Genomic DNA, 14,646 nt, shown 5'->3' with positions numbered 1-14,646 from the left:
CAGCAGGAAATTATATCAAATATATGAGATAAATAAGTGGAAACAAGTATATCCCAGTACTCCTCGTGTCATATCTGCTGTGATTTAGAGATTTGCAAATTCCACAGGAAATCTTTGGTCTTGTCTTTCTTTTGTTTGTTGGACAGGAAGAAGGAGGAAAGGCCTCAGCACCCTGTCCACTGTGATGTGATCAAGGCCATATCTGAAGCTGTCTCCATTCCAGTCATAGCAAAGTAAGTTGGACAAATTAGCTTGTTATGGCCAGATGCCTGTACCTAACTTAAGATTTGCAAGTGCAGGAAAAAAGATCCATGATTAATTAAAACAGTGTTTTTATTTTTTAGTGGAGGATCTCATGACTTCATCAAAGAATATATGGACATAGAGACCTTCCGGAAAGCAACAGCTGCCTCATCAGTGATGATAGCTCGTGCTGCCATGTGGAACCCATCTATCTTCAGAAAAGAGGGGTTTTTCCCCTTGAAGGATGTCATGCAAGATTACCTTAAATATGTAGGGGTTTTTTTAAGATCTTACTTGTTGTTAACATTGTTTAGAATTGTTAATCCAGATCTTCCTAGAGTGTCATTAACTCCTTGTCATTTCAAAGACTTAGTTTGGGGATATTTTAACTTAGTGCATATGACATGAGTCTTGCAAATCAACCACTGCTTCCTCTGTTTCACTTTGTTCAGAAAACAAAAGTTCAGAAATCTGTATTCAGTTTTTCCTGATCATTCTTTTCTTGCTTTTTAGCCCTAGTTTCTTGGGAACATTAATGACATTTACAAGGCTATCTAAAAATGTCTAGAATTTTTTAAAAATATGTAGACCAACTCTTTTGAAGTTACAGATGTACAAATTGAACAGATTATTATATATAGCATACAGTACTGAACAGAAAAGTGAAGGAATATGAAATAGTTTCTGCTAGATTCATTTTTAGAAATTAATTACTTTTCACAAATATTGTCAATAATTATTCACAGCAAAGAAGCAAAGGGAATGATTTGCCAATAAAGTAATGCTGTATTGTAGTACTGTAGCTCCCTTAGCTGAGTCACCTGATATATAAAGTTTTATCTGTTATTCAAAAGACATTATTTTAAAGGATGTAATAAGAAATTAATCAGAAATCTGTAGCTTTGATCATGTCACCAATTCAAAATTATTTAGTTTTTAAAAATTTGAACTTGCCATTAACCAGTTACTTAACTACAATAACGGTGCATTGCTTGTTGGTGATGTCAGCTTGTCAACTCTGTCTTCGTGAGTATATGAATAAGTTGAATTTTTGTTCCTGAAGTCATGCCAAAATAATCAGATTATAGTCACATTCATAGTAGTGTTGAATATGTTATCGAGGAGATTGCCTTGTGGTTTGCCTTTCAAAAATGATTTTGAAAGTTATCAAGAGACATGAGCAAAATAGAAGATAAATTTGTTCGGTGTGTTTTTAAATACTTTGTCTCTCTCCTTCAGGCAGTGAGATATGATAATCACTACACCAACACAAAATACTGTTTGTGTCAGATGTTAAGAGAACAGTTGGAAACTGCTCAGGGTAAGAAGCTACATGCTGCACAGTCCACCCAGGAGATCTGGTAAGCTTGTACTTCAGACACAGGAATTGTACTCACTCTTAAACTTGCACATCACTTCTCTGTCTGTAGCACTCCCTGGCATTTCATATCTTCAGAAGAAGTTGCAAAACCCCCAAAAATGGACAAACAAAAATCTGCAGTTAGTGAGATGGGAAATAACACAGTAAATTTTCTAGGTGTCCTTCATGCTCAGATGTTAAATCTTTACCCTAAAATATTAAACTAATTTCAACTAAAATACTAATTTGATTGGTGCTTCATTGAGTGACAGACAAATTCAATATTTGCATTAACTGATCAAGAAAAGTTTCAGCATTCTCCAGTGTCAGTCTGGAGGTTAATAGTGTGGAGCTTTTCTCCTTCCAAGGATATTTATTTGTTTTAATTTTCCCTCTTGCATGTGGAGGTTTTAATGTTACTGGAATATTTACAGCCACATGTTTATTTTAAATTAACTCTTAGAGATAAACTCAAAATAATATATGAAGGTTGTCCATATGATACTTCAGTGTATTTCTTTTGTGCTGGTTTTCATACCTGGAATATATTAATGAATAACGACAGCTTTTTTGAGGAAATATAGTAACTTTAATGAGTCTTGTCATCCTAGATATCTGAAACAGTCTGGCTGAAATTTCTCAAAGCAGGGGGACAGAAAGGGAAGAAGGAAAACTTTGTGAGAAACCATAAAATACGCATGCAATTAAAGAATTCACACAGAATTAGGGGAATTAAGGTTTGGAGCCATCCCAAACTGAACAAAATAAAGGTCTGAGCTTGCATGTGTCGTATCCATGTAGTGTGATATAATTATCCTTCTGATGGAATGGAGGGGAAGAGGCTCTTTATATTATAAACACTCTGAAACTGTTTGATACCTTACGTGTATGAAAATGGATAGAAATGTTGAAAGCTTGAAATATTTTGTAAATATTTGTAATAATGTAATTTATTGTTTTCTTGTAAACCATAATCAGCATTCTCTTCATCTTCAAAATTAATAGAAATGCCTGCAATCCTTTAGCCGGTTTATTGCCTTTTACTAATTTTGGCTTCCTATAAATACTTCTGTCCATGATTATTACATTTTAATGTAATAAAGGGAATTTGTATTTCGTATATAAAAAGAGCTATCATTCATTAGTCATAAAGGAGCAGTGGAATCCAGGAACAACATTTAAACTTTGCAAGTTACTTTTCACTTTGGCAATGTGGAGAGTTGAAAACTTTTTAGTATGGTAAGACATTATCTATTTTGAGTATAGATTTGTAATTTGGAAAAAAGACACATAATATAGATTGAAACTGAAACAATCTTTTACAACTTCATATAATTCCTAGCCAAAAGGGTGGTGCATTAACAGTAGTTCATAGTATGTAAAGAAAAGAAATTGTAAAGTGAGAGTCAAGCCTTTAAACAGGTAATTAGAGGTGTCACAGTTTATACACATAAACGCTGGATAGAGATGTAGTGTAAAACTTTTGGGTTTATGTGCTGTGCGTAACAATTCTTTAGGAACTTCCAAAATTGAACTTTGTCAGTTTTTGTGCATGTAAGGCAATATCAACTTCAAAACTGGCTTAAGCAGTGTGTATGAGAGGGGGAGAGAGAGACACACTGCTTTTTGTCAGCAGACTCAGTCCTTTAAACCCTGTTCTGAATAGCTTATTTCATGTCCAGATAGCTGAAGAACATTCTGTTACTTAAAATGCACCTGTGCATCTTCAGACAAAAATGGTACTCTCCCCTGGTGGTGAGGGCATGTTACAGCCATGCGAGGTTTAACCTCAGTACTGAATGCAAGAGAACAGGGGCTGCATTTTGGACTAAACATTTACATACCAGTACATAATAAATTGCCTTCCCTTAGAAGTGAAAGTTAACATTGTTCATTCAGCTTCTTTGCTTTTCCACTTGGAGCATTGGAGATGGCTTTGTGGCCAGAATTCATTTTGCCATTGAACAGCCCTTTGAACAGTTTTCTTGTACTACAGGTTTTATTCCTGTTACTATCTGCAGAAAATTAATAGTCTCAGTTTTACAAAGTAGATCCAGCTTGCCATGGATTCAAAATTTAAAAGGACTTAAGAATCGTGCCTTTGACCCAAATCCTGATGGCTTCCTCCCTTACGTTTACACTTGTGAATATTATTCTGATGCCAGAAAATCTGAGATTTTGAGGGGTTTGGATGTTATAGTGTTTATTGCTTATGGTATTTTAAAATACTATAATTAGAAGAAGAATCTCTTTCCTACTTTTTGCTCATATTGCCCTTGTGGAGCTGATGCACCAGGAGTCACACGGAGATGTTTTTTGCCAATTCATCCACCTGCAAGTTATTGATTGAGCTAATAACTTGAACACTGCAAGACCTGCATTTCCGATTGATTCTGCCTTGACCTTCAGGCTGCAAATTGCATATGTAGTGATGGAAATTAGAACATTCTTTTTCTGCTTGTATCACAACATTGTCTGATAAGAATTGAAAGAGAAGCTATATAATGTCACTGTGCAGAATACAGTCACGCTTTCATTTGATTCTCCATACACATATACTCTCTATAATTGCAATTGATTTCTATATTTGGTGTTCTCTACCATAATGTGATACAAAAATTCATAAACTGATCTCTAATACAAAGGAATTCTGTTTGAATAGTGAAGTCTTTGAAATGGGTGACTTCTATGAAGAAACAACAGCTATTTTTGAAGCAAAGAAAATGTCTTTAGAAACTGAGACACAAGATGAAGATGACCAAATGGATGATCCGGATGTAATAAAAATGGCTGTTAGATTTGACAAGTAAGCACACAAATTAAGTTTTTCACTGTCTTGCATCTGTGAGTAGCAACTGTGAGTTTGACAGTGCCTGACAGTTTTTGAAAATAATTATTTGCAAAACAGCACTTACTGAGTGAATTTTTATGGGGCAATATGTGTACATCATTACATAGTCACCACTCTTCCTGTGCTATTTGGCTGTTACAAGATGTTCTTTAGTTCCAGGCTTTCTGTTACCTGAGTTGTCTAATTCGGAAGCAGCATTTTTCTCATAATTTGAGTTGTAAAGTTAAACCTCAAATAACTGGTAGAAGTAATATAATAAACAGCACTGTCTGCTTTAAAATAGAACTTTGTGCACAGTTGTTGACCACAAATTTTTCTGTCTAGGCGAGAGTATCCACCACAGATTACTCCAAAAATGTATCTTCTGGAATGGTGTAGGAAAGAAAAGCATCCTCAGCCTGTTTATGAAACTGTGAGTCAATGAAGAAACCCTTTAAAAACTCTTCCTCTGCCTTGTCTATAAAATTAGGTATTTTAGGACTCAAGTTAGCGAGGAAATTCTGCTTCCCAGTCTGGCATAGCTCTTTGCGGAAGCAGCTTCAGAAATGGTAACACTCATAGGCATGAAAATAGTATCTTATTTTATTAGAAAATAAAAAATTAAAAGTCAAACCTTCCATCTGGTTTTGATTCATGTGTGAAAGGAGTTGCTGTACTACAGGTCATTATATAGGAGCCCATGACTGACTTTCTTTTACTACTACTGCAAAGTAAAGAATTTAGACTCAGAATGTTTTCTCTGTTGTTGTACACAGTTATGGGTAGGACAGGAGCAACTTTTTTGTTAGATGGGGACATTATTTGATTTTTTTTTTTTTTTTGGCAAAGCAAAATATTTGCAGTTTGGACAGTTTCTTATATTTTACTGTTAAATATGTAAGGTTAAATTTGTGGTGTGAATTAGAGTAATTTTAAAGATATTATTTGTTCTTGCCTCTACACTTATCAAAGAATCTTGATGATGTTGTTTCTTCTGTAAATGACATGACTGCTTTTTGATACCCCCCTCCCTTTTAATTTTTTTTTTCCCCACAGGTTCAAAGACCATTGGATAGATTATTCTGTTCAGTAGTGACAGTAGCTGAGCGAAAATACCAATCAACTCTGTGGTAAGCTGTCCTTAATGGTTTTTCCAGCTGGATTTTTGTTTCTGAAATGTTGCTTAAAATACTTGTAATATTAAAAAACTTGCAATAAAAGGGCACTCTGGTCTATTCCAGTGGACTTTGATATAGGTCAACTAAAAACTATGTTCTAAAGCTACCCCTAGGAGGGAGAAAGGTTTAAAAATTTCTGAGAATTGAATGTGACAAGAGGAAGTAAGCATTAGCATAATCAAGTAAATTATTACCGATTTTAATTAATTTCGTGTGTTAGTCCACAAGTTCTATTGGAAGGGGTGCAAATAGGTGACACAGTTTAGTTCTGTATGTGTTGAGTTCAGAAATTAACCAAAGGATACAGAGGGGAATGTTGGGGGAGGGAGTGTCTTCAGCCACCACAGCAGATCCATTCCCAAAAAGAAGTCAGGATTAAGTGTCTACACCTAGTGAAAGAGAGGAGTGGCTTCTCGGGGATCACGGTTAATTAGCAGTTACATCCAGGGCTGCTCTAAAGTTTCATGACGCTATTTTGTACAATCATCCATTAATACTGGAGTTGACTTGAGGTATTTACACCTAAGTTGATCTTGATTTAACTGCAGAGTTAGAGCTCAGCATTGAACATTTTAGAGGACAAATGCACACAACAATTGCTACCTTGCAGTCTTTCTGTTCAGAGACTTTGGGAAGTTAAGCTAAGCTGATATGAAACTTTGAGAAGAAAATGTTTTCCAATACTGAATCTCACAAATGGGTGATCTACAGTACCTCCCAGAAATGATAGAATTTTTATTATTATTATGGGACAGTTCCTACTTTTGTCAGCATCAATAAGCTTGTTCACCTGCCAACGTATATTGAAGTATGAGTCTCTTTCAAGAAAAGTGATCCTTCGTAACTCAGTTAGTTTTGTTTAGTGATCAGATTTGTAAAAGTTAACTTTCTGAGGAGTGCAACCACTTGGGCCAAACACATGTTGACTTAGTACCTTTGAAATGAAGAGTGTTTGAGACACAAGACCTGATAGAAACAGATTTTCAAGGAATATTACATCAGGAGTGATGCATCAACACTTGACACCTAGCAAGATTCAAATAATTTCTGGAACTGACCTATTTTGTTCTTCTGCTATGAGATGACTACGAGTGCTGTTTTGTTTATGATGTTGCATCAGAGACAGGAAATTCTCTTGGCAGTGTAGAGACTTCATTTTCTGCTTTTACCTGTGCTCTGTCTGCTTGCTCTTCAGGGACAAGTCCAAGAAACTAGCAGAACAGGCTGCAGCTATTGTCTGTCTGAGAACATTGGGTGTCCCAGAGGGAAAGCTGTGTGAGGGAGAAAATCACCTGATTAACAAACGCAAGAGGGAAGACCAGGAGCGATTGAATAACAGAGACCATGGAGAAGATCTTGCTGAACCTTCCCATAAAAAAGCTAATTTTATTGAAGAAACTTCTGACAGGAATGTGCCTAAGATGCCACGATAGCATGGAAATTAGAGGTTTCATGCCTATGCAGTTACAAATTAGCTCCTATTTGTACATCTTGTTGTTCACATTTCATTTGGATTCTCTCAGAGACAGATAAATTCCCCAGGTATGAAAAATGTCAATGAGATGTTTACTGTTCACCACTCACTATGTCACTATGGTGCCTTTCAGACAGGATAAATTAGGAACTTGACTTTAAAGAACATGGAGAAAGTTATCCCAAATAATAAATTTTTTTCAAATATCAGGTATTTTTAAAGCAATTTTGTCACTGGTTTTATTACTTGTTTTTAGGAAGTCTATGGTGTGCTGGTAAGCAATGTATTAATATATCATCCATAAGCAGATGGATTCGTTATGCAACTATGTAGTTAGGAAAATTAATGTAGGAAAACAATGAGTTTTATGCATGTCTTGCAAGCTTTGTTTACACCCATCAGCTATCAAGAAAAAGTTTTTGCAGAGAGAAGAACTTAAAAATTTTAACATTAAGCATTAAAATAACATTCTTCTTTCATAATTTCAACTACATTTTTCCCTTCAGAAACATGACAGTGGAATTAACCATCCTTTCCTGGTCTGCAGTATTACAATCATGCCTTTCCACTGGGGAATTAAAACCAAGTCTAGTAGCCATGAATTTGTTGAAGGAAGGCACTTTCAAGATGTTTTATTGTTTTCAACTTGAAAGTCCTTGTAAATGTCTACAAGTATATTACTTGCAATAATGGGCATCCAAATATGGCCTTGTATTTTTCTGAAATGTGACCTTGTTTGTCTCAGTAATTAGCTGTTGGTCTCAATCAAAGATACATGTTCTCTTCTTCATTTTCCACCATCACAACTTCCTACTAAAGTAAAGTATAAGTACATGCTATATGCCAAGAGAGGATACAGACCCAGTCTGATTCATGGCAATCCAGCTGAGCTTGTCTCATTTAAATTAGAGTTCTGAATCCCCAAAAGAATGCCAGAAGAATTCAGGGATTTCAGTTACTAACAACTTATTGAAACAGTGGTTTAGTTTCCCTTAACAGCATGAGGGATCGTGAGATTATCAGTTCTGGTCTGAAAACAAAATGACAGGAATATATCATGCTATGATCTCTAAAGTACTTTCTATAAAACTGTACAAAATATAATTAATTTGGATGTTGTTCAGAAATACTCTTCCTGTATAAAATTTTGAATCTTTTCCTCAATTAATAGTGCCAACACTAAATTATTATTTTAAAAAGGAAGAACAGTATCTCACCAGTTCAGAGTTGTGAAATTAAGTAGTTGTGTATTCAGAGAGAAAATGTCTGCTGTTCACGTCAGAGTAATTTATAGTAAATGTATGCAGTCTAAGAAGAAGAAAGTTTTTCATGTCCATTTTGGACATTGCAGTAAATGCAGTTACACTTGATATAACTTAAGCGCTACTCCAAAGCAGCAAAAGAATTTGCAGTATTAATCAGAAATTTCAGATGTAGCAATTTTCCTATTGTGAGTTCTATCTGGGTATTTTGTTTTTGTCAGAACTGTTTGGGGCCATCAAAATAGAGAAAAAGTTGTTGTTAGGTGCAGTGTGACTTGCAAGGTCTAATATAATAGAATCATAGAATGTTTGGGTGTAGAAAGAAAGGACCGCTGAAGATAATCTGGTCCAAACCCCATGCTCAAAGAAGGGTGAACTGGAGCAAGTTTCCCAGGACTGTGTCTAACTGGGTTTCGTGCATTTTCCAGGACTGAGACTCCACAACCTCTCTTGGCAACCTGTTCTGGTGTTTGAGCACCCTTATAATAAACAAAAGGGAGTTCTTTTTCTTCTTCTGCATAGAATATCCTGTGTTTCAATTTGTGCCCATTGCCTCTTTCCTGCCACTTAGAAGAATCTGGCTTTGTCTCTTGTCGTCATTGTCTGTGTAAAAAGAAAATTGAATCTTTGGATATTATAGGTGATGGTGCCTAAATACAGTGTAAACTTGTATGGCAGCAGTTACTATGGATTGGTGGAAGTTACAATGGATTGGGAGTGAAGGCCCTCGTAACAGTACTTGTACCTTTTTTTTTCTCCTCATATTTTGTCATATGATGTGAATACTCATCCTCCTGCCTCCTTAGTGAGGTACAGCCTACAAAGACTTTTTGTATTGTTTCCTTCCAGCAAGTGTCTTAATGCAATTCAGAGCACAGGATTATGGCAAGAGCCAGGTGTTCCAGTGGTGCTTGAGAATGTGGAAATCTTGGGTTTATTTGAACAGCTGAGTAGATTTCTGCAGCATGCTGTCAAAAATTCACGTGGAACTGTAATTGAAGTTTGATACGTAAACAAAGGTTGTATGAGTACCCAGCATGTAGGTGCTTTACCATCAAATCATGGTTTGGTTGATGGAGAGAGTTGGATAACACTAGCTACGTAGTTCACTATGAGCTGAAACAAATGCTGTGTTAACACAAGTCTGCCAAGTGTATATATTGTATTTATATTAAATCAAACGGGTGCTAAAATTTGGGGGGGATGTTTCTGTTTTCTGATAAGTGCATGTTTTCAAATCCTTCCTGAAATTATTACGTGGTTGCCAATGTTTAGCTCACTGCACTGGCTGTACACAGTAATAGAGTTGTCTGTGCTGTAGTTATGGATAGGACAAACAGAGCCTGTAAAAGTGAGAGTGAGGAGTCACTCTGTTGGAATGAACTTTCAGTGCTAAATATAGAAGGACTGTAAATTCTGGCAAGTGGCTAAGAAGCATAAAATGTTTGACACTCCTTATCAGTCTCAAAAAGAACCAAAGAAAAGTGGCAATTGTGTACGTCTTATGTGCGTGTCAGAATGTTGTGATTTAATGACCTTCTGTTACATACTTTCATTCCTCTTAAATCTGTTGCAGCGAATGTGCAATGACTTATTCTACTTCAATCATTCAATTCACCCTAACCAGATAGAATAATTGCATTTATCACGTCTGTTCCCTTTTCAGCACTGATTTTAAAGTAATTTCTTCAGTGACCATTGCTTTCCTTCTAGAAATTGTTCTATTCACATTACTTTTAAAGAGCAAACTACGCTGGTGTCTCTGTATTAGTTTCTCCTGTGCTTCTCTTCTCTGCTGTACTTACCATAAACAGAAGGTGGCAATTTTTTATTTTTCTCACGAAAAATATGCCGACTTCTGCAGTATTTAACAATCCAGCCATTGCACTTCTGCATTCTTGCATAGGGTGGCAATTGAGACCACAGTTGGGTTGGAGGATATTTAACCTCATTTTTCAGATGTTTTTTTCTCAATTTTAATGTGGTGTGAATAGGGTACTTGGTCAATATTGATCAGAACTGTGCTCTATTTTAAGTATTTGCTTAGTGAAAATGTTTCACTATAATAAAAAAGCAGTTTTATTTTTTACTTGATGCTGATGCTGCAGAAAGTATTTGTAATGATGCCTGCCAAAGTATGGTCCCTGGCTGTTGGCAGAACTGTAGCTTGTCCTCCCTGTAGCCTGCATGTACTCTGATTACTAGAAACCTGAATGGGAATGCAGAGATATTTTTACTAGCCTTTAGCATGGATGCACTCACTATGGGGCTATCTACCTCCAGGGCCTTGATGGTTGGAATGCTTTTTGGAATGTCCTGGGCTCTGAGCCCATCCCCGCCCTGGAATGTGATGTTAAATGTTGGCGGTTCAAATACAGAGTCTGAATATCAAAATCCTAGAGTTCCTCTGTACTGCAGTTTCAAAAACTGGCAAGTGAACCGCATGTCAGCTCAGCTGCTCAGTGATTCAAAGGATGAGCATGCCTTGGGCTTCTGGGGAAGGAGGGGGAGGTAGGATGTTGTTTGGTTTTTACTTGCGAGCCCTTCTCAAATCTTCGTTCGTGAAGCCTAGCCATGATAATGATGACCTGCAGAAGAACATTCTTTTCAAACATGGCAAGATTGCAAGAGGTTCCAAACAGGTGTTAACTAGAAAGAAATCTTAATTTACAAAAGCTTTTTATTACTACTTCTTTAATCAAACCTAGGAGCTTAGCATAATGGGAGCAGTTGCTTTATTAAACAGGAGTTTGCTTATATTTGGACTCCAAGTCAAGACATGTCAATGAGGTGGCCTGGAAGGCTTAAGTTCCATCTGTACCACAGTGCAGGAGGCCAGTGTTTGAGGCTTTTATTCAGAGTTGCTAATGACAAAGCTGATGAAAAACATTAAAAGCTAAACATGAAGAGCAAGTCTTTGTTGAGGAGGGAGTGTCTTATGTATTGTTAAACAAGTTGCCTAGGCCAGTTAAGGAGAAGAATTGCTGAGCTCCAGAGGGAATCTAGTTCAGTCATCCGTGCTCAAAGGAGCACTAACCTCAGTGGCTTTTATGAGAGAGGCTTAAAAATATACATCACTTGTGGTGTTCACTTAGCTCCCACAAGAAACTATTACAGGAGTTAATGTGAATCTGCTGTTAAATATCTATTAGTTAAATAAATAAATACTTTTCCTTTGCCCTGGCATGGTGGAAGAGTCTCTGTTTTTCATTTTTGGAAAATTGCTGTCTGAGAGATATCCTCTTGTTACAAGAGTTTACAGAGTAAAAAGAGAGTTTACAGAGCTTAGAGAGTAGTACAGATCTGACACTTTACTAATTTTAACTTAATTTTCCTTGATAAGCTCCATACATTTTTAATGCTTATGTCGTTGTGAAAATGAAAATAATATAATCTATGTATAATTGTGAATGTGGATTTTTGATTATTGCACAGAGCTGACAGAACTGGATTTGAATACAGATCTTTAACTTTTTAGCTGTTTTAAAACTGTATAAACATGCTACATTTCCTAGTCCTGTTTTCTGTTGCTTTGCAAACTTATCTATGCAGTGTTAGGCTGCTGCATGTGCCATGCATGCCTGTGTACTTGCCAGTGTCTGCGCACAGGTGTCAGCAAGGATTGTTAGCAGTTGGTCAGAGAGCTTTATGTCAGACTTCTTAAGCAGAAACTAATAAAGTGGTTTCCCTCATTGTGGTCTGAGAAAAGTGAGAGTTACAAAGATATTAAAATAAAAGCTAGTATGTTTTTGACTTTTTAAATTTCCAGTGTTGGAAAAGATTATCTTTTTGAGTTAAAAAAAAAATCAGGCTCTAATCAAATTTCATTGGGAAGCTTCTTGGTGACTTACCTTATTTGATTCAGTGTATGCTTATTTACTTAGGAAATTAACTACTGCTTTTTTCTTTACGTTTCTCTGGTAGCAAAAACTTTTTTTTATTGTAGTTTACTGTTTCATTAGCTTTCTGAATCGTTATAAAATCTAAGGCAAATTTCCTGGCCATCTCTGTGTATCTGTTCTAGTTACATACTCATATAGAAATCCCAGGCAACAAAAAGTTTAATAGCTGAAACCATTGTCATTGTTTTCTTCTGTGCTGAAATAGAGCCAAATCCTGAACACCAAGCAGAACAGAAGTAAACACATCTAAAAAGAGGTACCTATATGAACCACAAAACCCACGAGATCTGAAGAGTGTTAAAAACACTATGAGACAGTTTCACTCAAGCAGAAGTGTACATTTATTTCCCCTGATTGGCATACAAAAGGGGTTTTTGTAAGGATTTGGGTTTTTTTCAGAAGTTAATTGAACATTGGGTGTTCAGATATTTATGTGGGAATGAATGGAAGATGGAGTGTTCACAAGGGCATCAGAATGATATGATTTCAGAGAGGTGGAATATTGAGACTGCAGGATTAAGCCAGTAAGTCACTGTACAATTAGTTACAGGTGCCTACCTGTCATGTAAGTGGCATGGTAATTCTAGTCTACTGTGCTGCCCTGTGACATTCACTTATTACAACTAATAGCAACTCATATTTTGCTCTGCCTGAACATGGAATACAGTTGTAGTTCTTAGAAAGTTTATAGCCCCTAGGCTATAGAAATATTGCATTGTGAATACTGAATTAATAGTGATGTAATAAATTACCTTCTCTCCCATTAAGTTTTATCAGCATGGCAAATGTTGCAGTGTAAAATCAGTTTGCTCACTAGTATGGGTGACGTGCAAGACTAGGCAGCATGACTTGAGAGTGTGCATGTCCTGTAATGACAGCAATGCTGGGTTAAGGGATAAATAGAAAAGAAAAGAAAAAAAGAAAACTAGTCACTAATGTCTTTCTATACAGTAGTACTGGTACAGCACAGTAGATTTAGCATTTACCCGCCTTCTTCTTGTTCGTATTCAGTATTTTAACTCTTGGGAGTCTGTAGGACGATTCTCAATTCTTTGTTAGAGACAAAATGTGTAACACAGCATTTATTTAAAATGATGCCTTATGCCACAGAAGCAAACACAGCTCAAAGTATGACTGGGGAATAGAGTTTCCATTTAATTTAGCAGAGAAGCACACTGAAGACAAACAGATTTGATCTACCTCCACTTCGTTATTGTCTTCATACTTCTTAATTAAAAAATAAAAAAATTTTAGATGAAGAGGAGGTTTTACAGAAAAGGTTGATGTATTTTCATGAAAGGAAGAGCTAACCTCATCCTGTTAGAAAACATCTCATATCTTCACCTATCACTGCCTCATTCCTATTGTGTACTCTCAGCCCAGCCTGTGAATTCACTGGATCACCTGTTCAGAGAGAACATTTCACCCACACGATTCACCCTTCTCACTTCCCCTGTACTTCAGAACCCCACATGCACAGTGCCATTGTACTGACACGGATCCTAAACTCACAGAAAACAGCTAACTGTCTTTCTTCTTGCATTAGTAATTTCTATGGACTGTGACTGTGACTTCAACTGACTTTCACTAAACACACCTCAGCCCTTAGAGAAGAATCTGTCTGCAGCTTTTTAACAGATTTTGGGATACTGACAAAGCTAATCTTATATTGAGGCTACTCTTCACTCAGGTCAGTGTGGGTAGGGAAGAGGGGGTTTTCAAATGGTAATTCACAATAGTTTCTGCTGAGTTGTTTTCTTAGCCTCACAAAGCTAAAGTTAGCTTTTGTAAATATCATTTTTTTCTTCCATCTCAGTATTTTGAGTAGGCATGTCAAGCTGACCAGCCTTTATCTGACCATAAATAGTCACCTTATTAATCCTCGATTTTCCCTTGCAAGCCGTTTCCTTGGGTGAACTAAAATCAGTTTGGGATTTAGCTGTTGCACCTGAGCAGTATTGTGCAGGTATTGACTTCCATTCAAGAAGGCATTTAGCTGGAATGACAAAAAAGTGCATCTCTTGTCTTCCTATTTTTGTTTTGCAAAGATTGTTTCTGTAGGTAGAGCTCATTACACAGTACAAGTACTTCTTCCTTGAGGTCCATAGTGCACAGCTGGCAGCATTCAACACTGGTGCCAGTGTTGGTTTTCCTTACATTAGTTACTTACTTTGCAACTGGGGGGGCATTAGCAGGGGCATCAGCACAGGACCAGAGCAGACCTGAGAGTGGCCACCACTTCTGCTGGCTCCAACAAAACCTCACAACAACAACCAACACCTGCAGTGCCTTGCTTGGCATGTAAAGACAGGCTAGAACAGCAATGTAGGGAGAATACCTCTGCTAAACTATACAAGTGGAAAACTCACCTGAATAGGGAGCCTTTTGCTCTAGCAG

The 14,646-nt window shown here is 36.7% G+C and overlaps 1 protein-coding gene across 6 annotated transcripts in view; it reads left to right on the top strand.

Moving 5' to 3' along the window:
- Positions 1-14,646, top strand: part of DUS2 (dihydrouridine synthase 2) — a 48,047-nt gene that overhangs the window by 16,335 nt on the left and 17,066 nt on the right. For 5 of the 6 annotated variants that reach the window (XM_050311105.1, XM_050311106.1, XM_050311107.1 and 2 more), the window contains exons 10-16: positions 147-233; positions 345-513; positions 1,483-1,604; positions 4,266-4,409; positions 4,779-4,866; positions 5,490-5,563; positions 6,807-7,310. In XM_050311105.1, coding sequence (XP_050167062.1) covers positions 147-233; positions 345-513; positions 1,483-1,604; positions 4,266-4,409; positions 4,779-4,866; positions 5,490-5,563; positions 6,807-7,044 — 922 coding nt within the window. In that variant the 3' untranslated portion in view covers positions 7,045-7,310. Of the gene's footprint in view, positions 1-146; positions 234-344; positions 514-1,482; positions 1,605-4,265; positions 4,410-4,778; positions 4,867-5,489; positions 5,564-6,806; positions 7,311-14,646 lie in introns of those variants that run through there. The other variant, XM_050311108.1, reaches the window with a different exon arrangement.

This window comes from Myiozetetes cayanensis, unplaced genomic scaffold (assembly GCF_022539395.1).
Source record: "Myiozetetes cayanensis isolate MyiCay16 unplaced genomic scaffold, myiCay2020 scf16, whole genome shotgun sequence".
Classification (NCBI taxonomy): domain Eukaryota; kingdom Metazoa; phylum Chordata; class Aves; order Passeriformes; family Tyrannidae; genus Myiozetetes; species Myiozetetes cayanensis.
The sequence above is the reverse complement of the archived record's forward strand: the minus strand, read 5'-3'. Positions and strand labels throughout refer to the sequence as shown.